This window comes from Misgurnus anguillicaudatus, chromosome 1 (assembly GCF_027580225.2).
Source record: "Misgurnus anguillicaudatus chromosome 1, ASM2758022v2, whole genome shotgun sequence".
NCBI classification, from domain to species: Eukaryota; Metazoa; Chordata; class Actinopteri; order Cypriniformes; family Cobitidae; genus Misgurnus; species Misgurnus anguillicaudatus.
This window is the reverse complement of record NC_073337.2, coordinates 797052-824060: the sequence shown is the minus strand read 5'-3', so window position 1 is coordinate 824060 and position 27009 is coordinate 797052. Positions and strand designations below refer to the sequence as shown.

The window sequence follows — 27009 nt, the reverse complement described above, 5'->3', positions numbered from 1 at the left end:
GATTGTGTGTCAGTCTTATGAGCACCCCTTCAAGTAAAGTGTTACCGCTTTCTTTTTTTTTACCCATAAAAGCTTGTCATTAATCTTAGACATAACTCATCACCACTTCGCTAAACTGAAAATTGTGACCCTGCTTGTGAAATCCTGGATAAAGTGGATGCTGAGCAGCATCAATTGGTTTTATTTCAATCATTGATTTCACATTAATTTCAAACTTTGACATGACCGTAGCTACTCAGTTAATATTAAAGATGTTATGTAGAAAACAGTAAAAATTACTTTTGTGTAACAATTGTGTAACGTTTTTCTAGACTGAATTGGTTAATTTTGAGAAAATATTCTGGTAATATTAATGGCAAGCAAGACCAGTTACTTTAAAACCATTTCTTTTCATTCAAAATAATATATTGGTTAAACAGTAATGCTGTTGTCACTTATTGACTTGATCATTTATTATCAAAACGCATAAGACACAGCTATCCACGGATCAAATTCACATACCAAACCAAACAGCTCACTGCGGTTATGACTTACAAGTCAATTCGTATTGTGCCCTTTTAAGTGTAACTGCACAAAACTGTTTGTTTTCCAGAGAGACTAAGATTAGCTCTTTTCCTTTATATTTCCTGGCCCCTGTATCCTGCATCCTTTGATGTCAACTCCCTCTTTCCTGATGGTAGGCGGAGCAGGACAGTTCATTTGACTCCCGGCGGTACAGATGCACTTTGAAGAGATCAGTGAAGAAAAATACAAAGAGACTAGACTGAGACGAGAGTCACTAGGACACAAAGCCCCAGAGCAAGAAGATAACTAGACCACATATTATAACAACACAGCCAACGTCTCTTGCTTTACAAGAAACATTCAGAGTCACAGTAAATGAAAGTAGGGGAGAGTGGGGTAAGCAGTGCCATTTTTAACCTAAGCTGAGAAAAATGAGAAAAAAAAGATCATTTGGAACTATATTTAATGCTAAAAATATTGCAAAAAAGAAACATGATAGCTCCTTTTACATATATTGTTTTGTGAAAAAAAATTCTTGTATATTGTGGGACAACACCATGACCCCAATTCTTCCCGACAACACGCAACTTAAAATAAAACAATCCCTTTTTTACATTACAATCCCAGTTTTACATTAGGTTTATGTGAATATGACATATATACAGCATGCTGTTGATATATTACATCAGCAAAGGGAACTGTGTCTGTTTATATAAGCATCCAGGAGGAAAATTAGGGATCATATCCTTTTTGCGTGCAGTGCTTCTCGTACCGACGAACCTGGCTGAACCATTTCCAGGCTGAAAACGGTATTGACGAAAACTATGTGGCTCAACAAGCACAGGCATCCATCATTGTTTCCCCTTAATTCCTTTTTTCTCGAGATGCTGTTATATTTCATGCCAAATAAAAAAAAGCCAGTCGGCAGTCGTGAAAAAATATCTACAGTCAGCTCTATATAATTAATTCTGAAGTCAAAATGTTTCGCTGCATTAAAGTGTGTGATGGCATCAAATTGGGCGTGAAATAACACAGGAGTTTTGAAGTTTTGTAGCGTAACACTGGATTCTTTCTAGGCATCGTACTTCTTTCCTGCTCTGTGAATCTGCTGGTATAAAGTCATGGAAAAGGCCATGCCAAGTAGCTGCAGGAAAGAGGAAATAACATCAGCTTACAATTATGCCATACAGACAGGATGTGACATCATTCTGCGCAAAATGATTCTGTGAAAATAAAAAAGTAGCTGCAGGACCAGCACACACATAGCGATGGTTCCCAGCAAATGTTTGTTGTCGTTCAGCCACTCCTCAACCTTCTCATAACAGCCCTAACAGTCAAAAATAAAGGACATGTAATGTGCCAGTGTTGTAAAGAGAACTACACTAAAGTTCAATAAGTTTCAGGTTCACTAAAAGAAGACAGTTTGAAAGAAACGGCTGGCATCATTTAATGAAATCTTGGTATTTTAAGAAAAATGGCAGATTTCAATCTGAGGGTGAGATATTTTACATCATCATCTTACTTGTGACCAAAAGACATTGGTGGAATTGCGTCCACACTCTCTGTAGTGTTCCTGGCAGCATCTATCTGGTACCGTTTTGTCCTGCAGGGCATCGTGCCAGTCTGTGTGCCCAGTAACACCACAACACTGCCACTGGGAAAGAGAAAGCGAGAATATTCTCATTCAAAATGCTGCATGAAGCCAAATTTTGCAGTCGTAAGCTTATTGTTTGTATCCAGGGTAAAATCAATGCTGGAGGGCTTCTGATTTATTTCCCCCCTCATAATACTACGGCAGGCAACTGCAGACAGAAATAACCCATTTGTCTCTGTGTAAAATCAGCTACCTGAACTTTCAGTGACCTGTGCTTACTGTCACATATGGCTGTATATCACATTAACACACACCTCGGCCTGTATAATGTTCCAAGCATTGCGGAGGCCGACGTTGTTGTCCGTGTTGTAGAGCCTCAGGCCGTCTTTCAGATCTTGTTTAGCGTTGTCACTTACCTGCAAAAAAGTTTAGATTTAAGATCAACACTAGCATATGAACATTATGTTGAGAGACACAGAGCAGATTGTGAAGTGAGATACAGGGCAGAACGTGGAGTGAGATGTATTAGCGGGGTAGGGCTGGACAATATGGCAAAAATTTCTATAGCATATGAATTCGGTCCCATTATTACCGTATTTTCCGGACTATAAGTCGCACTTTATTCATAGTTTGACGGGTCCTGGAACTTAAGTTCAGGTGCGACTTAAAGGAGCATTTCACCCGTAGAAATATTACTCTTTATTGAAAGTGCGTCATATTTGTAGTCGAAATGTAACATACATTTAGAATTTGGTGCCTATTTGACCGAGAAAAGGGGTGTTAGTAGTCTCACCCCCTCAACAAAGATATTGGACTTCCTTCTTTCAATGATGCAAAATGATGATTTTTACATCATTGAAAGAAGGAAGTTCAACACTGAAATCTGTATTTCTCCCGTCTCAGTGGCAACTGAGGAAATGATGCACGACCATTCAAAAACATGACTGGGGTTCTAACTATACAAAGCTTAATGCAAATGGGAGAAGTGTCCCTTTAAACATCAAAATTATTTCATATGAACCAAGAGAAATCATTAATCTATAGCTGCGAGAGTCCGCTCTGTGCTGCTCCTGTATTTATGTATTTCAATGGATTCAGTGATGCGGAATGACTTTGTAACCTTTTTTTGAACTTGATTTGGCTAAATGAGTTAATTTAGCCTATTCAGCCTCTCATGTGTGTTTTGTATGCTATTGTGTATCGTGAAAATAACTGTTTGTGTTACTTTAACATTTACAGACATCTATTCAGCCTGCTCTTCTGTGCTATTGTTTAGTTAAATAACTTGCCTTTCCAGATAAAAGGTCTTGGATTTTGTGAAATCATTTTCTAAATAAACGCAATGTATAATCCAGTGCGACTTGTATGTTTTTTCCTCTTCAAAACGCATATTTGACCGATACTCCGGAGCGACTTATAGTCCGGAAAATACGGAAAGTGTTCATGTATACGCTATGATCAGATTTATCAATCAGAATTATATCATTCCGATTGAGGGATAAGGTGTTAATGGAAGCGTAGCTAGTGATATGATTTGATGCAAGGTACTGATAAGTAATTTAAATCCAAACACTGGACGAGCCCCCATATGTTACAACCGGCTCGCCAATGTAACATTAACGAGAGGCAACGCAGAGAAAATAGACAGGCAACGCAGAGAAAATCGACGTTTTATTTAACAAAATAATATATTTAACAAATGCATTACGTTACATATGCATATTACTCCGCTCACCAGCATGGATAATCTTAGCGCTGTACTTTGCTGTCCTATGATTTTTCGTTTTTCTCTTGTTTTTGTATGTAAAGCTGCTTTGGACCAATTAAACAGTTGTGAAAAGCACTATATAAATCAAATTGAATTGAATACACTGCAGAAAGTGGATTGAGATATGGATCGGAGCATGGAGTGAGATACAGAGCAAATTTGGAGGCGAGATGCACAGTAGGATGTGGAGTGAGAGACAGAGCAGATGTTGTGTTGAAATGAGGAACTGTAAAAGTTTAAGCATTGCAGGTGTGTGGGCTGTTGTTATTGTTCTTCAGGATGTGTGTGTGTGTGTGTGTGTGTGTCTGTGTGTGTAACTTTAGAAAGAGGGGGCATGTGCTGCTTGGTTCTCATACCTTATCCGTGTACACAAAGAAAAGGATAAGCAGAATCAACTCTGCCAGCAAAATGATCAACAGGACGATGAAGAACTAGACAACACACAAAGAATAAACATTTTAACGTTTTTGAAGTCATACTTATGAAAACTAAACTGAAAAACATGCATTTCAAAAATTTGACAAGAAACTCTGAAAGATATGACATCAAAACCTTGAATGTTGTTGCAGAGGTTAACCAATCATATCATAACAGCGTTCATTTACATACACAGCGACTGGTCCACAGACTGTAAAAAAAGACGACGCGATGCAGTTACATTGTAATGAACTGAACAGAAAACGTATGACGATGGGCGCTGACACATTACGCAAAAACATCAGATTGGAGCCATGGTATGCGCAGAAGGAATCGTCCGTGGAGCCTGGAGGTGGAGCCGTAGTATCAAATGCTTGCATGCCCAATTCTACCACATCCCTTAAATGTCTCATTTGACTTGGCTTGCTAAAATAAGGTAAGTTAATACAAATACAACTAACGACTTAAATTTAAAGACACATAATAATACACTATGGCCTGCGTCCGAAAACTTAGGCAGCTGACTTTTTGCTTCGCTGCCTCATGAGGAAATTACTTCGGAGGCATGAATGCAGCACAGAGAAACGCTTTTGGACACACTTCAAAGGCAGCGTGTTTGAAATATAAACAGAGAGGGCCTGTGTGATAACTAATTACATATTTGAAAACTACAATACTAATTTCTCGCTAGAAATGCAATTAAAAGATGTAAAAAGTGAAAATATACATTTATTTACACTAAATTTGTGCTCCAGACACTTTATTGGCTGCCATTTTTTTTTTTAACTCGACCAGGCTCAACCAATCACATTCCCCATGCGTGCACACGCATAGAATTGTGGGACAAGATCTTAGGAGTCGGGAAGTAAACCTAACATTGGATTTAGACATGCCTTGATGCCTTCCTGCCTTGGAAAGCTGCCGCAGAAGAAAGCAATTTAGAGTTTTCGGACGCAGCCTATATATTAAAAGCAGTACGGATATTTTTTAAATTATTTAAAATGAATAACGAATCTATAACAATGTGTTGAAGCTGTCAATCATAACGACACGCCCTGTTTCTATAGCATCAAATGACTAGCTAAAATGAAACTTAATCACAAAAAATAACTATTGAACATATATTAGCTTGATAACAACTACCTCAAAGGACCAGAACCATCTTTTGGAAAATGTTATTGGAAGTGTAATTTTTTTTATTTTGACCCGAGTGCTGTTCGTTTGCATGCGGCTTATGACTTGTACTGCAGCCGGCCACCAGGGGGCGATCAAAGAGCCAGCAGCTTTACTTTTTAGGACGTATGAGGCACACACCTTTCTGGTCCAAGAAACTGTCAACTAAAACTGTAATCGGACTTACGCTTAGCAACAAGCACTTGTTCTCTTTGATGGCACCCAGGCAACCCAGGAAGCCCGTTACCATGACGACAGAGCCCAGGGTAATGACCAGATTTGCAGCGGAGAGTGATGGGAAGGATGGAGAGAATGTGGCGAAACTGCCCTGGGAAACGGACAGCCAGATACCCACACCTAGCAACCCACAGCCCGACAACTGAGGAGCAAAATAAACTTTCATGTTTAAAAGCAAACAGCAATACATAAATTATGCATCAAACACACATAAATGTCTTTGAAATCAGTCAGTACTCACAACACATCAACACTTTAGACATAAGACAGTAGATGCCATTTTTTTATGCTAAAGAACATGAACATATTTTGTCAGTATGATGGGCACTTATGTCAATGGTTCAGCAAAAAAAAAAAAAAAAAAATTGGTTGTGTAACTAGTTGACCCTAGAACCTGTACAGTTCTTTCGTGCCAAAATATGTCAACTACCGTGACTAAACGGCATTAAAGGCGTTTTATGAAGTTCACTCAGAGTAAAATATTGTATTGTAGTGGAAGGTGATGTGTGTATTTTTGCTTGCCTAGCCAACAAAATGATACCGGTGTCAGCTTCCCCTGATGTGAAAGTTATATAAATGCTAATACAACCAAAATAAAGGTTGCTTTTAAGGATTAAGTGTGTATAGATGTATTTTGTCTGTTTGTATGTGTGTGTGTGTGTGTGTGTGTGTGTGTGTGCGTGTGTGTGTGTGTGTGTGTGTGTGTGTGTGTAGGTGTAACAGATTAGATGGTGCGCCTGTTCACATCTCTTATGGGGAAAAACTCTTGGAATTTCATGCTTAGGGAACTGAAATGTAAAAGCAATCCAGTCTGCTATGGGCCAACCAGCAGATGAAACTTATCTAAAACACACCTACACTGCACACTGGCTGCAGATAAAACTGCACCATATTTTGATTAATTTCAAAATTATATTTTTAAAACATCAAGGGGCGGTTTCCCGGACCAGGATTAGCTTAATTAGGAAATATAACTAGTTTTAACAAACATGCCTTACTAAAAACATTACCTGTGTGCATTTTGAGGTAAAACAAAGGGCACTGATGTATTTTAAGATACGTAAGTGGAAGTTGTTTTCAGTTTGGAGAGCTCTTAAAAGTGTTTAAGTCTAGGACTAGTCTAATCCCTGTCCGGGAAACCGCCCCCAAATGTATATTTTAAATGTTAACACACAGTCAAAAACAATATCAATATATGCTAACCTGTTTTCTTTCTTTTATTGTTTGACTGACAGACACATACAGTTTTAAGATTTACTTTAATGCAAGGATTCTTCAGATGTGTCAGTCAGCACGAGGAAGATCATTTGAGTTTTCAATCAGGTCCCGGGCCGGTTGCACCTTAAGTTTTTCCCTTAAGTATGACACTTAAGGGGTAAATTTCCCTTACCTAAGAGAATAATTTAAGGGTGTTGCATACAGTATAATCCCTTAAAAAGTTATCTTAGGTAAGGGTGATCGTTAAGTGTTTCGCGACCCAGGTATGCCATTATAAAATACTATTGTTGCCATGGAGACGCAACAGAAAAAAATGTAATGTTTTTTTCTTTAACACCCTTAAGCTTAAGGAAAACATAAGGATGAACTTAATGAAAAATTTCACTTAAGATGCTTTATGCAACCGTGCCCCGAATTTCTCTCACTTAATAACTATTTTAACATCAAGCAAGTCCTGCACTTTATTTTTTAATTCCTGCATATTTTAAAAGCAAAACCAAAATCTCAGAAGCGCAAGTGGATGGACCGGCATCTTTTGTATTAGTTAAGCATTCAGACGGCACACACGGCTGAAGGCTTCGTATCAATTTATGCAACAACAAGCTAGGCCAAGGGTCCAACAGAAATTGCGCATTGCATTAATCGCACGTTAATAAAAATGTGTGTGGTTAAAATTAATGAATTATTAATGCATTCATTTTGACAACCCTAAACATCTTGCATTATAATCTAAAACTAAACAATTCATCCAGTCATTCTCAGAGCCCATTGTCTTGTGTACGGAGTCTAAAACAAATCATTCTATAGCTGCATGATATGGGGGGGGGCTGCAAAGTATTTTGCGATATGGTGGAAAAACTGGATGAGAAATTTACTTCTGCCTTGCATTTCTTGCATAGTACACAGAGAAATCTGTGATTTCCATCTGAAACCATTTTCATATAGTGAAACATCCTATAAAAAGCTCTGACTATTGTTGTAAAACTAAAAATACAATAAATAAAATATTTTAGGTTAATTAAGTATCACATTAGGCAAAGCAAGATGTTGTACCATCCATTCTAACCACAATGTGTGTGTGTCGTCATGCGTTGAGCCCTACAGACAGTCTAGTGGTCTTGCTCTACACACATTTCTTTTGAGTGTAATTGAAGGCGAAAAGCCATGTCATTAAGTTCCCTCATGAAAATACCCGGCATGCACTCACAAGGAGTCACAATCCTTATGCTCAGAAACGACAGAGAAATGTAGAAAATAAAGAGATAAAACAAAGCCTAAGCTAAACAGCAGGAGTCCAAAGTATAGGTGATGAAAAAGATGATGCAAATATTTAAAGGACCATTACATTAGAAAGGATGATGGTGTAAACTCGAAATAGAAGAAAAATAATTAGGGTGTAAGAAATAAAAAAAACATTTTAAGGCCAAAAAAGATGTGGTGGATGCAAAAGGTAGAACACAGTGTTCTTTACCAGCTATGATCAACAGCTTTTAACCCATATTTTAATATTCATGACTCACACATCAGAATGCAGAAACACTCACACAAAACAAATTGAATTCAAAGTTCTCTCTCAGCCTTTGGAAAAGCCTTTATAATAGGTTTGTTCTTAATCTGTTCACTGGAAAGATGTGTTGTGGTGTGAAAGTGGATGGCATACAAACATCCACAGGCAGACAAAGTGTTTATTTTCTAAGAGATAATTGGTCTGAAGTAACCAGTAATGAACACAAACAAGGTGTAAAGTAACAGGAATAGTAACTGATAAACAAGGATCCAATAAATAATCAAATAAATTAAAGCTGCAAGCAGCGATGGAAGGGCCCTCGCACGTATGAGCACCGCCATCCGATGGCCTTAGGAAAAACTGTGAACAATGTGGATATGAATTTTATTGTGCAAATATATGTGAATATTTTAATTAGACGGACCAAATATGATGTTGATATTGTTAAATCTCTTAGAGCAGTGAATCAGTGTTTCCTGCTGCATCTAGGTGGCGCTATGACTGTATCTGTATTTTGCTATGTTGATGGTTTCAGGCCGGGCCCCTTATTAACCATGTGAAGTATTGGGCAGGTCGGACATTGTATGCCTGAATTACAACAGCTTCCAGTTTCATGGTGAAACATCAAACTTTGCCAGGCCGCCACGGACACACCTTTCAGCCAAAAGTCAAGATCTTTTCAATTTATCATCGCAAACTCCTTAAGATCTGTCTGACCAAACAAGATGATAATCTAATTACATTTCTATGAGCAGAAAATCAATGTGTAAAACTTGACATTTCCTGCTGCCAGCAGGTGGCGCTATGACTGTATGGGAATAATTCCATGTTGATGTGTTCAGGCCAGGGCACTTATCATTCATGTGAAGTGTGGGTCAGATTAGACATTGTAAGCCTGAGTTAGAACAACTTCCTGTTTTATGGCGAAGAGAAGAAATTTGCCAGGTCGCCAAGGCTTTTAGATGATACTGACCAAATATGATGATGATCGGATTAAATCTCTAGGAGGAGTTCATTAAAGTACGAAGCCTGGAAATGCCAAAATTTGCACAAAAATCACAGCAAAAATTCAAAATGGCCGAGTTCCTGTGGGTTTTTGAGCCTGGTTCCAAGGGACTTTTTGGTAGATCTTGAGGTGATAGATGACCCTACCAAAATTCGTATCTGTACGTTTTTCGTAGCAGGAGGGTTGTTCTTTTGAAATTTTGCAGGTGGCGCAATCGAGCCATTTCTACAAGCCCACTTCTGACGCCTATACCACATGTAAGTTTTCGTCACTTCTGACACGTGTGCAAAGTTTCATGAGTTTTCGAGCATGTTTAGGCCCTCAAAAATGCGATTCATTTCGGAGAAGAAAAAGCAGAAGAAACTGAGCAAAAACAATAGGGCTTTGCACCCACGGTGCAGGCCATTCTGGCCTGCTCCTCGGTGCTCGGGCCCTAATAAGGATCAAAACGAGAGAAAGGAAGCTGGTTTAGCAGTCTATTAATAACAGAGCTTACTAATGAGTTTTATGCATAGTAAAGACATAAAAAAGTGGAAGTCAATCTGGCAGTAACCTTCAGACTTCAGGCTCACTAATGTCAAACACATGAAATTTATATGAAAGGGGACAGAGAATGAAAAAACATTTTTATCTTCTCTTAGTTGAATAACGGTAGTCTACCTGCATTCATGAACATACGAAAAGTGGTAGACATTCTGAACATCTCTGTTTCATAGAAATTCTTCCTTTAGAAATGTCCGCTAGAAAATGGCCCAATCTGGGGCCGTATTCACAAAGAATTTTATCTTCTACTAAAGGGGATCGCACACCGGCCGCGCAGCTCAGCGCCGCGCCGCATCGCGCCTCAGAGGTATTGTTAACCGGAAGTGCACATTAAATAGCGCAAGCTTCGTCAGATAGCGTCTACTTCAAAATGTAAAATATACGTTAGCAGCCAATGTTAATCATTAATGATGTGGGACAAATATGATGTTATTTAATGTTAAACTATGTAAGTGGCGCTCTGTGAACTGGTTCTCAGTGAGAGTCCATTATCGATGGCAGTGCTGCAAGTATACCAAGCCAAGCTGTAAGCTGTGCCATGGTCAGTCTAGTGGTGTTAGAACGACACATCTGACTCAACCTCAAAGAGATTAAGCATGCAGATCGTGTGTCTACACGACTCTTCTGTCTCGCTCCTGTCGAAGGGTTTAAGAAGCACTTCACTAAGGCTCAGAAGTCATCGCAAGCTATGCGCCACTTCTGCCAAAGAGGACAAGCTAGTGCACAGATGTTGGCTTTTCCAAACTGCCACAGCAACAACAGCGCTCCAAACCTGCACCAACTCAAGTGCGGCCACCACAGCAAACCAGGCTGAACCTGACCTAAAACATCAGCACCCAGACAGGCATGCAGGCCTGCCAAAACGCCAAGGTCCCCATTTAAAACTGACACTGGACCCATGCCTCCGAAAGACAACTGAAGCGTGAAGTTCGAGGAGGAAAAGAGTTAAACCTCGGCTGGACCACTCCCAAAAATCCTGTGTTCCTCAGTCCCCTCTTTACATCAGGGCGTTGGATACAATGCAAACACCGGTCTTAAAACCACTCACACTCTATGTGCTCCGACACACAACCTTGATCTGATAGCGCAACCAAAAAATGTTTAACTCTTCACAGAAAGAGCAATTTTCCTACTCACTACGCAGTTGCAGAAAGGGGTTCCCCGCCGTACTTCACTAGTGATGCACCAATGTGAAAATTTTGGCCGATACTGATATGACTCTTGTCTGTTATGGCCGATACCGATATTTGCCGATATCTCTGTATAGAAAACACATTTTTATGATAATCAAATAAAGAGCAATTTTCCAAAACACTTTTTTTACTTTTGTAATTTATTTCCAGAAATTACTGATTGGGCACCTTTACCCATGTGCAAAATGTCATCAATTAGGTGATTTCCCATATTCTTTGTAAGCTTCGGGATGCTTATTTTTTAAGTTGGTGATCAAATTGGTTGTGTTGAACAATTTGGCCCGAACTCCCCCTCGCATCACCCGGCCCTCACTCTCACAAGCAGGGGTGTCCAGACTTTTTTGTGTGGTGATCTACTTTTAAAATGATAAAGCCGACAAGTTCTACATGCTAAAAAACACTTTAAAATGCGTGGACTATACTGTATCTCTACATTGGACTTAGGGCTGTCACCATTGCTCTGTTTCTTTGAAGAGTTAAAAAAAATCTGTTTAAAATAGCGGAGATACGGTTTAGTTAAACAAACTAGAAACAAAAAGACAATAGTATCAGAAGCATATAAATCAGCACAACGCTGCCTCTCTTCCATGTTCGTGCGTGCCCACACAGACACACACACACAGGGTGCCTGGCCCGCATGAAGGCAAGAATTCGATTGCATCCTGGTAAATTTTGGAAGTTTACACGACTGAGCTGCAGCGGGCAGGTGTAAGATTTATAAAAACACATTTGAGAAGAAAGGCACAGCAACTAAAAAAGACTTATGTGTTTCACAATTACTCTAAGACCATGCTAATTTGGCGCTCAGTTTTTCGAAGCTCGTGGAGGCATGGAGCAGCATGAGGATACACAGTTAACTTATGTGCGATCTACCGGCATTGCCTTTGCGATCGACGTATTGGACACCCCAGGCATATAGCATAGCGAGGATCTTCTTCAGACACTTTGAAGAACGACCAGGCAGACGACAGAACCTGCTTCAGCACACATGTGTAACGTATGCGCTCATGCAAAAACAAACATCCTCGCCCCCACACTCACATCTCCTACAAACACGTCAAATACAGAGGAATGATTATCGGCCTGTTCACATCGGCCCTCTTTTGAAATCGGAACAATGCCGATGTGTAAAAAAAACACGACCATATCGGCCGAGATAGTGGAGATAGTGGTTGTGGGAACCAGCTGTATTTCAAGTAATATGTGGGAGATGTTTTGGATGACTGTTAAAGGTGACATAGAATGATTGAACGGGAGATGACAAGCTAGTCCACAGATGTTGGCTTCTCCAAACCGCCACAGCAACAACAGCGCTCCAAACCTGCGCCAACTCAAGTGCGGCCACCACAGCAAACCTGGCTGAACCTGACCTAAAACATCAGCACCCAGACAGGCATGCAGGCCTGCCAAAACGCCAAGGTCCCCATTTAAAACTGACACTGGACCCATGCCTCCGAAAGACAACTGAAGCGTGAAGTTCGAGGAGGAAAAGAGTTAAACCTCGGCTCCACTGTTAGTACTCCACTGTACAGCACAGAGCGAGTCCAAATTTTATAGCTGTTACTTCTCTTGTTTCAAAGAAAGATGGCATTCTTCATACATTGTTGTAATATGACTTACAAATGTAATGCTCAGTTAACTGAAATAAAGCAGGCTTGATGACAAATGCGACCTCCGGAGGCTGCAGCCTTCGGATTGAGAAACGGCCATTTTCTCTTGGACACTCAAGTATGCAAAGAAGTATCAATCTGCATTACACCATCAGAACACGTTTTCAGCTTGACTGGAAACATTATAACCACAAAAAGGTTCCTCACTTGTTGTTTCACGAATGGAAGTGCTACAATAAACACGCACATAGGGGCCGAACCCGTGGTTGCGCCGGGGCTTGGCTTGAGCACCCACCTAAATGGCCAAGCACATATGCACAGTTTCTTCACATTTAGTTAACATGTCACGTCAAAAACCATGTGGAAAACGTGACCGCATCGCATTCCTCATCTTCAAAGCGTTTAGGCTCTCCAGAGCATCTGCCATTGCTAAGTAACCTAAGCATAGATTGACGCTGTGACGAGCACTGACCGGCGGAAAAAGAAATTGCCCCCCCCATGCAAACACTCTAAAATCACTGCAGTGAATTGGTGCATTACCATCACGGTGGTAAAAAGCCCTAGCTGTGGCACAACCAATTGAATTAGGTACTAGTAGTCCAATACATTTGTTAATCACTGTATGTACATTTACATCTCACCTAAAGGATTATTAAGGCCAATTCGCACTGGTCAGACAACTACCAACTTCAACAGACACCAACATACACCCACATTCTAAAGTCTCATTTACTTTGATCCAACAACTGCCAACAGGGGTTTCACACTGTCTTTCTGACCAGTGCGAATAGGCCTATATACACCTGTTTGATTTCTCATTAATGCAATGATGTAATGGTGTGGGAGATGTTTTCTTGGCACACTTTAGGCCCCTTAGTGCCAATTGGGTATCGTTTAAATGCCACGGCCTACCTGCGCATTGTTTCTGACCATATCCATCCCTTTATGACCACCATGCATGTACCCATCCTCTGATGGCTACTTCCAGCAGGATAATGCACCATGTCACAAAGCTCGAATCATTTCAAATTGGTTTCTTGAACATGACAATGAGTTCACTAAAATGGCCCCCACTGTCACCAGATCTCTTTGGGACGTGGTGGAACGGGAGCTTTGTGCCCTGGATGTACATCCCACAAATCTCCATCAGCTGCAAGATGCTATCATATCAATATGGGCAAACATTTCGAAATAATTCTTTCAGCACCTTGTAGAATCAATGCCACGTAGAAATATAGCTGCAAGCAGTAATACCGGGGTCAAGCCAAAACCAGTAGATGGCGCAATGAAAAAATTGTGCATGCAACATCAGGTCATCATTGTGTTACATCTAGCTAGTTTTATGACTATACACTTTAGTTTAGTGAAGAAACAGTTGTATGACCATAGGGCTGGCTTGATATCAAAGGTTTTGTTCAATTATAAGGCCATCTACAATCTTTTTTTGTGGCCTCAGAATGTGCTCATACATCAGCGTATCAAATCTGGTGTAAAAATCACATTTTGTTGCAGAGTTATAACAATTTACAGGTAAAAACACCAAATTTAAAGGTAATTTTTAGTTTTTTTGCAATTTTCTGCCATTTCTGATGGAAATTTTAATATAACGCCAATAGAACTTTTTGTTCAGAAGGTAATGTAATGTTCTTCCTATGGTGTTTTCGAGTCGATCGGAATAACACTCGCGGAGATATTCGCGCGTGTTTTTTTTAGCGTCATTTTCCTGCGCAAGGTTAAATACGTAGATCACAGCCAAAGTTATAAGTGTGTAAAACATTCGTCTTACCACTAGGTGGCGCTGCAACAAAACTGGGCATGCACTCTCAGTTCCTGACTGGCATCACAAGTGTCGTCTCAATAGGCTTAAGTTTGGCGAAGATACAGCCTCAAATCCGTTTTTTAGCGCTCTACATAAAATTTGGTGACGCGGTTTACGGAAACGGATTGGCAAATCGACATGAATTCCATTACTTTTTGCCTCGGTAGTCTGTAGATGCTACGTACCGATTTTCTTGACAATCGGGCAAAATCTCTAGGACGAGTTCGAAAAAGTAGGTTTTACGAATAATTCAAAATGGCGGAAAAATTTTCATGACGGAAAATGACGTCTTGAGCCAAGGAATCAGAGAATACAAGAATTTAATTTCTAGGACTTACGGATCAGAAGTTATAAGCAAAAACGTAAGTGTAACTTTGGACTGTTGGTGGCGCTAGCGGGTTTGAGATAGAGACTCAAAATTCGCTGTGTAGACACATTGGACTGTCCTTTATCAGTGTTTCATAACTTTCCTCCTTACGGTTCTATGGGCTGCTATAGACCGCAATGGCGGAGGAAGAAGAAGAATAATAAGAAGAAAACTAACGGTTTCAATACCCCTAATTAAGGCAGTTCTGAAGGCGAAAGGGGGTCAAACACAGTATTAGTATGGTGTTCCTAATAATCCTTTAGGTGAGCGTATGTACATAATAACTTACACATCACATTATAAATACAAAATATAAGCAGAAGGCTCAGGGTTTTGTTTTGCTTTCTAATTCAAAGGGAACTTAGAATAGGGCTGAACGGAAAAATTCACTCTCGAATAGAACTGCAACAAACCAAAGCAGAAAAAGGGAAAAAAAATCTCACAAACCACTTTGTGTCAAGGTAAAGCATTCTGTTTTCCCTTTTAAACCATTTGGCTTTTATCTTTCTTTCTATCCCTCCCCCATTTTTAAACCTTTCATTCTTTCTCCGCCTTTGTGTTAAAAGTGTAATGTGTAAAGTCTGTCTTCAGGCCTTTGTAATCTTTCCATAATTTCCCTATTCTCAGGCAATCCCTTCATATCACTACATGAGTTTGTGTGGGAGTTTTATAATGAGTGGGGAGTTTTTTCCTTAAGTTTCCTGCTTGTGATTTGGTACATCCGTCATTAAACAGAAACAAACAAACAACAACAACTCACACAGGGACACATGGATCAAATGAGAAATCGCTCCAATCTCAGAACTGTAACACACAGACTTCCTGTTACACACGCACAAACAGATATAGGAATTAGGAAACTGAAAAGTTTGAGAGAGAGAAAGAAAGAGAGAGAGATTGAGAGTGATTAGTTTAACTGCTCTGGTTTAGATGAATATGTATTCTGCCTTTGATCTGAGAGCATTTATTACCTAATGATGAACGCAATTCCCCAATGTCTCTAAATGCAGCAAACACACACACAAACACAGTAAAACAGTATAATACCTAAGGAAAGCTAGCTAGCAATGTGCAAGTGAATAAGGAATTAAAAGGCTTTTAGGAGCCTAAAACTGAAAAAACAAAGTTCATAAAACTATAGAAGTGACATGTTTGTCAAGTATGGAAGGCATACTGAAAATGTCACCTCATCCCAGTGAGTAGTGAACACATGCCCTGCAAAGTGTGAAATAATTATCATTTAGTGTCATCTGCCCTATGTGTCAGACCACTGCATACTACACCAGCAGCCTGGCTTTATTTTCCTTTCATTCATCTGTCTTTCATTATTTTACCAAACTCGAATCCATCCCAAAACTTACCACTGTTTTGAGTCAGAATGTTGACATTAGAAAAAGTACATAGCAAAACCGCTAATTAAACACTCTCGGGGGTGGTTTCCCAGACAACGTTACTTTGTGTATTTGGGATAATACAATGTGTTTGCGTGGTTTATGGTTCAAAAAACACATTATTTTCCACATGCCGTACATTTTTGTAGCTCCAGATTTTACTCTCTTCCTGAAACTTATCGTTCTGGCGTCAGACGGAAATGTGACGCTCCTCACCATGTTTGAAAGATTCGGTTGCTAACAGGAGTTAACTTACAGGCTGTGAGTCTGAAGCGGGAGGAATTATGATAGTCTCTGTCTTGTCTACATCACCAATCCCAGGAAGTAAACTGTTGCCTACAATCCGTGTGTTTGTTGTATTCCAAGAAAAGAGACTTATGTTAGAGACGATAACTCGTGTCATCGTTTACTTTGGAATTTACCTTTTGCATATTGTTAACATGAACTAATACACACTTACACACCAAAGGAAATCTAAAAAACAGCTTGCACTGACATAACTTAAAATCTATCAGCGCCATTGATTTATCTCAAGATTCACATCAGTAATGTTTTTGTAAAAACTACAAAAATGTACAAAAATAACTAAGGCTTAAAAACGGCTTTCCTGGATTAATTGAAACCCTGTCCGGAAAACTGGCCCTTAGTGTAATCCACACTCAGATTTATATTCAATAAAGTTTAGTGTTAAAACAGTAATTCAGTGTTGAAGTTAATGAGATAATGACACCTGCTGTTAACAAACACAATCACTGAAGAAAAGATGAACAACAAGATGTCACCCTAACAGTGATTAGTTTAACCTTTAGTTGTGACCCTTGATTTCTTTTTTTATAACAGTCAAAAAAGACAAAATTATATTGTTTGCTTGGTGTGGATTATTACAGTTTTTTTCGATTGCTAAACGACAGTGGGCACAACTGGAGTCACATGTGAAAAATTCATTTACCTTAAAGAATTGTTCTGTTCTAAAAATGTAAATAAATCATGTGATAAATCAATCAATAAATAAATAATTATTTGAAGAAAACATTACTTTGAATGAAGTCACTGAAATTGTTCAAACTGTAAAGATGAAAAGTTAGTATTTTGTGTATTGGTGTTTGATGTTAGTGTTTTTCCTCTCAGTGTGTTGTGAGTGACAGTGTGTGTTGTGGGTTGTGTTTAGTGTTTGGCTGCACTGTTTTGAGTCATGTGTTAAGAGTTGTGTTTCTTGAAGTGAGTTTTGCAGGTGATGTGAACAGTTTAGCTTACGTGACTGTTGGTAGTGCAGACTGTAGTTAGAGTTTTGAACATGTAGCTCCAGTTGTGCTCACTATCATTTAGCAATCGAAAAAACTGTAACACTGTTAATTTAACACTCGAAGTTTTGCTGTGAATATAGTTTTATTAAAGAAAACATGTAGTAACCATTTTTGTCACAAAACCATTTCCATAACCATGGCTTACTCCAATGATCACATTAAAATGGTTATTGAAGTAAATGGTTAAACTAAGTTTATGCTTTTACTATAAATTATTTTTTTACTATAGCATAATGAATGTATATAATATAGTACAGGCCTAAATATGTTGACATACAGTAAATGGTGTCAATTTCACAGTCTAGTTCCTCCAGTCAGTTGCAGATACTCACCCAGAACAGCAGGTTGAACAGGAACATCATGTATTTGACACAACAGAGGCATCCACGCGCCATCTTCAGCTTCTCAAACTCTAGAAGAAAGACAAAAGACAAGTCCAGATAAAACACAACGTACTTTCCACCGGCAGACACGCGCTTCTCCTGGGGTTTCCCCCCTGGCGGGACAGCGACCACCACGCCGTCTCTTTGATCTTTGACATTAGACCCCCGGGAGCCATAAAAAGCCCCCACGGCCAGACGGTGACCCTGGCGGGCCGCCCGGGTGTACTCTGACTCAACGCTGTCCAGTGATGGGCTCCGCCGGACCTCGGATTCCCGGCTCTCACTCCTCCGCATCGTCAGGTAAAGCGCGCATGATTTTGCGCGCAACTGGATATGAAAGGTCCGGTGGCGCGCGTCTGCATAGTCGGCATCTGTTATGGACGCAGAGTTGCGCGTAAATGCTCGTTATAGCCTACTTATTCACAAATACGCGCACTTACTCCAGAACTTCAGTGGCTACAGATGTCTCCAAAAACGCATTTGCGCGAGACCACATCCCCTCGCAGCGCTTAGTGATGCAGAACTCCGGTTTTCCAAACTACAAATTGCACTTCCGATTTGTATTTGCCCCTTTTCTGTTATTCCCCCCACTCATGCGTAAAAACAAATGATGTGGTTTTAACTTAACGCGTTCCATATCCTCACTGCGCTCCTACACCGATCTCGTTCAGTCTGATCTGTCAAACGGGATTATTAGAGATCCCCTCTTCCCCTAACTCCCTCTCTTGTGCATCCTCCATCATCTCTCTCGCTCCTCCTTCAGTACCTCAGTCAAAATGCTTGCGCTATAGAGGATGCTCTTCCTCGCATCCAAGTGAGAACGAAAGCGTTAAAGGAAATAAAACAAATACCGTAGAGTACGTGCAATAGGATATTATGTCACTTTGAGTGTGTCTCTGTGCATACCCCTCTCGCCAATTTAGACTCAAAACTGCTGTGAGATGATTATGCAATCCATGTTTCCAGGTCATTTTGTTGTTGTCATTGCCCATAAGTGTAAACAGCGTATATAATATATTTGCTCTTGGTTAAGCTTAAGTGATGGTGCACTTTGCATGAAATAAACACACAAGCACAAAATCTGAAAAGGACAAATAACCATGTATGCTTGCTCAATTAAGCTACGAAATGAATGCTATAAAACCCTCGTACTATCAATCTGATTAATTTAAGGTTTCACATGCAAATGTGATGCATAAGAGCTATGATGAACAACAATATAAATGTTGGTTTACTTAAAACTTACAATAGCAAACAAGATGTATGACATACTTGTATAGACCAAAATTTACTCCATGCATCACTGATTGATTTTGTAGTGTGAGCAGTATTATCTTTTGTTAAATATCCTTTTATGTTTCATAATAGAAAGTAATTCAAAAGACATGGAACAAAGGTCAAGTAAGGGAAACCTTTAAACCTAAAATATAAATCTTTCACTGTCACTTTTAATCAGATGTAACACGTCAACACCGCTGGCTAGCATGTTTATTGACCTCTAACATGAGTTGAAGTGAAGCGTGGTTTTTACATATATAAGCTTTTAAGCTCGATTCACACTACTGTACCTCAAGAGAATAGCACCACCATTGCATCCAAGGTCATATGTTCGATTCCCAGGGAGCACACACACTGATAAAACACATAACCTTGAACAAACTCAAGTTGCAATGGATAAATGCTTCTGCCAAATGAAAAATCCGTATTCAAGCCAACACAAAAAAGTATTTTTAACAGTAGTTCATTCTTAAAGATAATTCATATTTGTAATGTTTGTGACAGTACGTTAAAATTAGGTTGCGTTTCTCCCAGATTTCTCTATGACTTTGTGCTCAAATTTTTTTTTTTTTGTTACATTTTTTGCACTTTCCACTTTTAATTAAATTGCATTGTGCATCTTGAGTGATGCACCCTTTTTCTTTCTTTCTTTCTCTCTCTCTGTTGCATGGTGCTGACTCTGCGTCTTTCTGACTGTGGTGTCCTTTCAAGATCAAATAATCACGGGAAGCTCATTAGAAGCCTTTTATTAACGGGCAAGTGTTTAATTTGGTTGTGACTGATTTTGAGAAATCTGCCCCACAGCTTCAACAAACAAAGGCTTGTATGTTTTTATTTAATTTAACATTACTACAGTGTGCCACAATTCTATCTCTTATAGACACATTTTGAGATGTTTATATTTTAATTTTGACATTTGAAACTTTTCCAGCACCTTACAGTAGATTAAATGCACGCAGTTTGTCTGTGTAATCCAAGAATCAAACCCATGTCCTTGGCATAGCCAGCAGCACCATGTCAAATTTTAAAATATTGTTTTAGGTAAGTATTTTAAAATTCAAAGCTTCAAATCTTTATGATGAGAAGCCTACTATGAAAACATCTTTAAGTAATTATTCTGATTTTGTACTAGAGAATATATATATCTGAACACCACATCAATCTGAAAAGTAAACGTCTTTTATAATTTGTTGAAATATTGACTATGCAAGCATTTTTAAAATGAAATTTTGTTTAAAGAGTAAAAAGTGGCAAGTCCAGATGCACAACCTTGACTTCATGTGTCAGCCATTGACCATCTGTCTCAACTTTAACACTATGGACTGAAACCTTACCTGAATAAATGATTGCTTGAATGCATAGTCTCCATTTATTTATATTTCTTGGAAAAAAGAGAGAAATTTGTTTTTTCCAACAAAGAAAGTTAGCAATTCAGTCCTGGACAACCTGTAATAGTGTAGTGTCTATCACCACAATTTATTAGTTAAGCTACAGTAGCAGCTATAATGTTGGAATATTTCATGTTATTTTGGCTTCTGTCCTGGTGTCAAGAGAAAACAGTATAGCTGGTGAAAGTGCAGAATATCTGCTCACGGCTACTTAAGGCATCCAGCTTCGGATAAGAGCCAGAAGCAGCAGTCATTTATTATACATAAAGAGGGAGAGAGGAAAGACAGAACTGCAAGATGCGGTGGAGAAAATAAGAGAAAAGGGTCTTAACAGTCTCTGCACAACTTTGTCTTGTTTGTTCACCTGCATAAAGTTTGATATTCATTTTCTACATTCTTTTATTTTTACGTATATTCATTATAGACACATTTGTAATCATACTGATGATCCAGCATAAAAAAGTAGCAGTCAGCATTAGACAAAATTTTATTCACGCAGTGCATCCCTAATGGTTTTACATCCACTGCAAAACAATACATGTACTGTCCAGATGTACACTCACATAAAAAGGATTATTAGGAACACCTGTTCAATTTCTCATTAATGCAATTATCTAATCAACCAATCACATGGCAGTTGCATCAATGCATTTAGGGGTGTGGTCCTGGTCAAGACAATCTCCTGAACTCCAAACTGAATGTCAGAATGGGAAAAAAAGGTGATTGGTTGGCATGGTTGTTGGTGTCAGACGGGCCAATCTGAGTATTTCACAATCTGCTCAGTTACTGGGATTTTCACGCACAACCATTTCTAGGGTTTACAAAGAATGGTGTGAAAAGAGAAAAACATCCAGTATGTGGCAGTCCTGTGGGTGAAAATGCCTTGTTGATGCTAGAGGTCAGAGGAGAATGAGCCGACTGATTCAAGCTGATTGGCTGAAATAACCACTCGTTACAACCGAGGTATGCAGCAAAGCATTTGTGAAGCCACAACACGCACAACCTTGAGACGGATGAGCTACAACAGCAGAAGACCCCACCGGGTACCACTCATCTCCACTACAAATAGGAAAAAGAGGCTACAATTTGCACAAGCTCACCAAAATTGGACAGTTGAAGACTGGAAAAATGTTGTCTGGTCTGATGAGTCTCGATTTCTGTTGAGACATTCAGATGGTAGAGTCAGAATTTGGCATAAACAGAATGAGAACATGGATCCATCATGCCTTGTTATCACTGTGCAGGCTGGTGGTGGTGGTGTAATGGTGTGGGGGATGTTTTCTTGGCACACTTTAGGCCCCTTAGTGCCAATTGGGCATCGCTTAAATGCCACAGCCTACCTGAGCATTGTTTCTGACCATGTCCATCCCTTTATGACCACCATGTACCATCTTCTGATGTCTACTTCCAGCAGGATAATGCATCACATCACAAAGCTCGAATCATTTCAAATTGGATTCTAGAACATGACAATGAGTTCATTGTACTAAAATGGCCCCCACAGTCACCAGATCTCAACCTAATAGAGCATCTTTGGGATGTGGTGGAACGGGAGCTTCGTGCCCTTGATGTGCATCCCACAAATCTCCATCAGCTGCAAGATGCTATCCTATCAATATGGGCCAACATTTCTAAAGAATGCTTTCAGCACCTTGAATCCCTTGAATCAATTGAACCTTGAATCAAAGGCACGTAGAATTAAGACAGTTCTGAAGACGAACGGACGTCGAACACAATATTAGTATGATGTTCATAATAATCCTTTAGGTGAGTGTATATCCGCAGTTGCAATTGAACAGATTCTCCTGAAACACAAGTTTGACGCCTCGTACGACATTATAATAAACATCTGTCTGCCAATCTGCTACCACACGAACAAAGATATTCTCCCAGTTTCATTCTCTTTAGACTCAGATCCCTCAGAGACAGAAAGCTTTGTGAGTCTTTATAATAAGAGCGTTTCTTACTGCGCGTGACTGCGCTTTCAAGCAGGCTGTTTTGTATAGCCGGACACACAGACTTGTTCATAACCTCGCTCTGATGCACTCCAGAGAGATATATATTCCCCAACAGTCTGCCCTATATGTAAATCAACTACCATTAACTCTTCATCCAGGGAATGCTGGTTTGCTTGCACTTCCAAGTACCCTCTTAAAGATGATCTTCAAGTCACTGCATATACTGATGCTTGGTGAAATTGCCTACTTCCATAGTATATATACTAGGTGAAAATCAGTATGCAAGACGAGTTGTATGTCTATAGTAAGCGAAAACTACCCGGATGTCCTACTACTTCTAACTAGATTTTTAAGTATGCATTTGATGGACACTTTACAATACCCAAAAAAGTAAAGAAGAATTTCTCACAATTTAACTGTGCAATGCATAAGGAAAGTATGGTTGTGGTTGTTCTGATTACATCAAAGGACAAACAGGACGCGACAATGAAAACATTGCGAATGCATACATACTGCACCCACACAAACTACCCTGATTGTATAGTGTTTTTAATTCATTTGGTTCACGCTTTGTAGTCTATTATTACCTACAATCTCAGGTGCTGTTTCTATCTTTAAAAGCCCATTTATCATGCAGTCTTACCTTAAAGTAAAGGTTGGTAAGTGAGTGTTTAGTATGTTCAGCTTATTACTAACGTAAGAGTATGACAGCTAAGTCTTTTCTGTCCTTTGTCACCTTGTAAACTTCATTAGTTAGATACAGGGACTGTCTCTCCCTGTTGGGTACTATTTGTGTGTTGCTGCTGGTTAAACTAGTAAAGAAGCAAACTGGAGCCACCAGCATCTCTCTATTGTGAACATCACAAATGTGTGCTGGTCAAACACACACATGTTTCTAACACTTACTCAAATGCACACATACAAAAGCCTAGAATGTGTTTTCTTAAGTTTGTTACATTAGTTATGAGATATTGTTAAAATGGCTGTCACAACGATGCTAGAGAGTAAAACATGCAACGCTGAGTCGTGTCAGATTAAAGCCGTGTGACTGTATGTAACATGACAACTAGGGGTGGAACAATACATGTATTCGTTTCGAACCGAATCGGTACGGGGGTCATGGTTCGGTGCATGAATTTAAACGGAGAATACACGGTATGAAAATAAAAAAAACTTGCGTGCAAAATAATTAATGTAACGCGGAACTACTGTTAGATCCGCGGGTTCTTTATGGACAGCTAATCTGTTGCCCCGCTTTAGCTCTGAAGCTCTGATTGGCGCCGATGCAGCCGAGCTCCGCCTATGTATGCGCTCTATCAGAGACCGTCTACATTCTGGCACTCTGCAGTTTTTTGTCAGGTTCACGGTCCAGTGAGTGAAATAGCAGCGACAGCGAGTATGGCAAATGGTGGTGAGGATCCGCCGGCCCCTTTAAGATCGCAAGTTTGGCAAAACTTCAGTTTTCCAGTCAGTTACAGTAGTACAGGCGAGAGAGTGGCGGAAAAGACGAGGACTGTGCGTCGGCGTTGTTCAGCAGTTGTTAGGTATGTGAGTGGAAATACATCTAAATCAGGGCTCTCAAGTCTCACGCATTCACCTTGACAAACACGCATTTCAGTCAGTTCAAATGCCACACTTTGTATTTCTCACGCTGAGAAGTAGGAGATAAATTGTCCTGCTATATACAACAGGCATACGCAGGGCAGTTCTGTTGAGTTCAGCTGCTTTCAGTTTTTTAAGTGTGCTAAACTTTACGCAGCGCCATCAGCGTCAGAGTACCGCGAGAAATCTTGCTGAAGAGGCTGATTTCAAATCGTTCTCGCGTTACTCTGACGTCATCCACTTGTCGTTTCTTGCAGCGCCTCGTGAAGTCGTACACACCTATTAATTCATCCTACAAGCCTATTTTTTGTTCTTTAGTACATTAATATGAAATAAGGCCAAAAATGTAATTTAAAAATGTATTTAGGTAACACTTGTAATACATTTGAACCCCTATTTGTATGAAAGATGAGTACAAGATTACTTAAAGTGGTATATATTTTTGAAATACGAGATAGTATGTTAAATGCATTTCAGTTCATATTCATGACATCTCAAAATAACACCGATAAGGACACCTATGTTTTTAAGATTAGCTTAAAAAAAAATGCCTTCTTCATTTTTGTTTTGCTTTTTTCCTCCATTGTACCGAAAGTGAATCGAACCGTGAAGCCTGAACCGAGGTACGAACCGAACCGGGACTTGTGTGTACCGTTCCACCCCTAATGACAACACTGATAACAGCCACAAAATACAGCGAGGCAACAGCTGGTCTAATATTAACGCGACCAGTCTTTTACATTAGTAATAGCATTTTTTAACATCAACTTCCCCGGTCATGTTTATTAGATTAAACGGGTCTGGCATGCAGATTTTTTTCTTTTTAATTGTCAAAACTGAAAAGGAGCTAAAATACAGTTCAGGTAATTGCCTTTTTCAGACAGACAAGAATAGAGTTAATGCACATATATATAATCTATGTGGAAGGTTTAATTGCTATTATAATGTCCTTTGACAAAGGTTTTCAGCTCACTATGTTCTAAAGATCTTCTCCCTGCATGACAGCATAAAAGATTTGATTTTTTAAAGCTATGTCTCATTGCTTAATGGTATCACGAGTGCTTTATTGTGCTTTTTTCAAATGTAGACTGTGCTCTTTATTCCCCTTATTTATATTCTTTCTTACATTATGACAGTTTACCATTATTAGCTTGACCTCGTTTCAAGTCATTATGGGATGTATCGCCCTCTAGCGGCATTGTACCGTTGCGTCTCTATTATCTCTGCTGCTTCACAAAACAATAATTAAATCTGTTGGTATACAAACATTAACTGTTGATATACATTATGCATAAAGATTCCTACAATGATTGCAGAAATGACAAAATTACCAACACAATATAGAATCCCTTTCAAGTACAGGCTGAATATTTCTAATATGTGGGAAAGTCCAGATTTTCCACATTTCGTTTAATTGGGGTTGAACCTGTGTACTAATATACTTAGAATTTCTGCCATTACGAAGAGATCTGTGTAACATTACTTCATATTGTGCTCTTCTTTGGAAAGTGTGTTTGTGTAACTTCTGTTTCAAATTATTTGCACCTTGTCCGCAGTGTTTCATAACACACTAGTTAGACTTTTTAAAAGGTTTATGAGATATTAGCCTAATGCTTTTAGAGGTTGACATGGAAATGATATGTCTTGTGATGTGTTACTTCTAAGCTGTTTGTTGTTTCTGTTTAATAAAATTCTAAATCCCAGAGTCTAAATAAAAAAGTAAACACAAAAATTGAGTCATAAATGAGTTGAGATTTACTTCCCATTTTCCACTTTCCGCCAAAATAGTTTCTACATTCGGCCAAAATAAACTATGTATGTTTCACTTTGTGTTTACAGTGATTTGTGTTTTATTAAGCTTATTCTTCCTCTCGTGGATTGGGCCGGTGTCCATTAGGGCCTAAGCAAACTTCCAAAAGTTGCGATTCAAGTCCATTTCACTCCCCTCATTACAGATAAGTAACAGCTGTCTGTCTGTTTACTAGAGATGCGCCAATTCTGCACATTCCTGTAATCATATCACGCGCTGCTGTCTCTGATCATTGTAACGGGAAGTTACGTCAATGCCAGATAAGTCTAGTTTAATATAACTATATAGATTTAAACACATCTGCACTTATCCCATTGGGCCATCTCAATACAGAAGTCTAAATTTACGGCTGCGCAGCCCATCTTTCCATATAAAGAAGATCCGGTCGGGGTTTTTTTTGCACAGCTGAGATTTTCCACTCATCGGCAACTCACGAGGCACGTCGAGTTGGACATGTGTACTATAAATTAGGTACTTAGGTGTTTGGTATAGGAGAAAGGTCCATAAAACAACAACAAAAAAATAACTAGATATAAATGCCCACATTTAAAATACACATAACACAAGCAACTTTTATCCATTAACAATGTAACTTAAATTCTTGCAAACAGCCTTGGATATTTTTAATTATTTGTATTTTTGTCGTATTTTAGCTACACTCACCTTTTTGGCAATGCTACTGTTGTTTATGACTTCCGATTTCAGAAATGCTCTCTTCTTTTCCAAGGAAAAGTCTTCAGTTTCGTGCGCTTTCGTCCGTGTAAAGTTAAACGCGATTTTATCTGTGACCGATAGATGTTAATCGCATGTAAACTTTCGCTACGCGTACTTTTGTTTTCATTGTGATCGAGTGGGAAAATTTTGGGAACATGAAACAATCGAAAACTTTTCCCACGAACGGAAACCGTGTTGCAGGGAGAGATGGAGAGGCGTGACTTA

At 39.2% G+C, this 27009-nt stretch overlaps 1 protein-coding gene across 2 annotated transcripts; it reads right to left on the bottom strand.

The window, feature by feature from the left end:
* Window positions 1–950: 950 nt before the first annotated feature.
* tspan9b (tetraspanin 9b) lies at window positions 951–27009 on the bottom strand. 2 transcript variants are annotated; one of them, XM_073871803.1, is made up of 8 exons: window positions 26734–27009; window positions 17984–18063; window positions 5644–5835; window positions 4223–4297; window positions 2413–2514; window positions 2027–2158; window positions 1756–1831; window positions 951–1656 (listed from the first exon to the last, which is right to left on the bottom strand). In XM_073871803.1, exons 2-8 carry the CDS (start codon window positions 18044–18046, stop codon window positions 1577–1579), a joined length of 720 nt encoding a protein of 239 aa, XP_073727904.1. In that variant the 5' UTR covers window positions 18047–18063; window positions 26734–27009; the 3' UTR covers window positions 951–1576. The 2 variants fall into 2 exon arrangements, with proteins under 2 accessions (XP_073727904.1, XP_073727869.1); XM_073871768.1 differs by lacking the exon at window positions 26734–27009 and having other exon boundaries at window positions 17984–18460.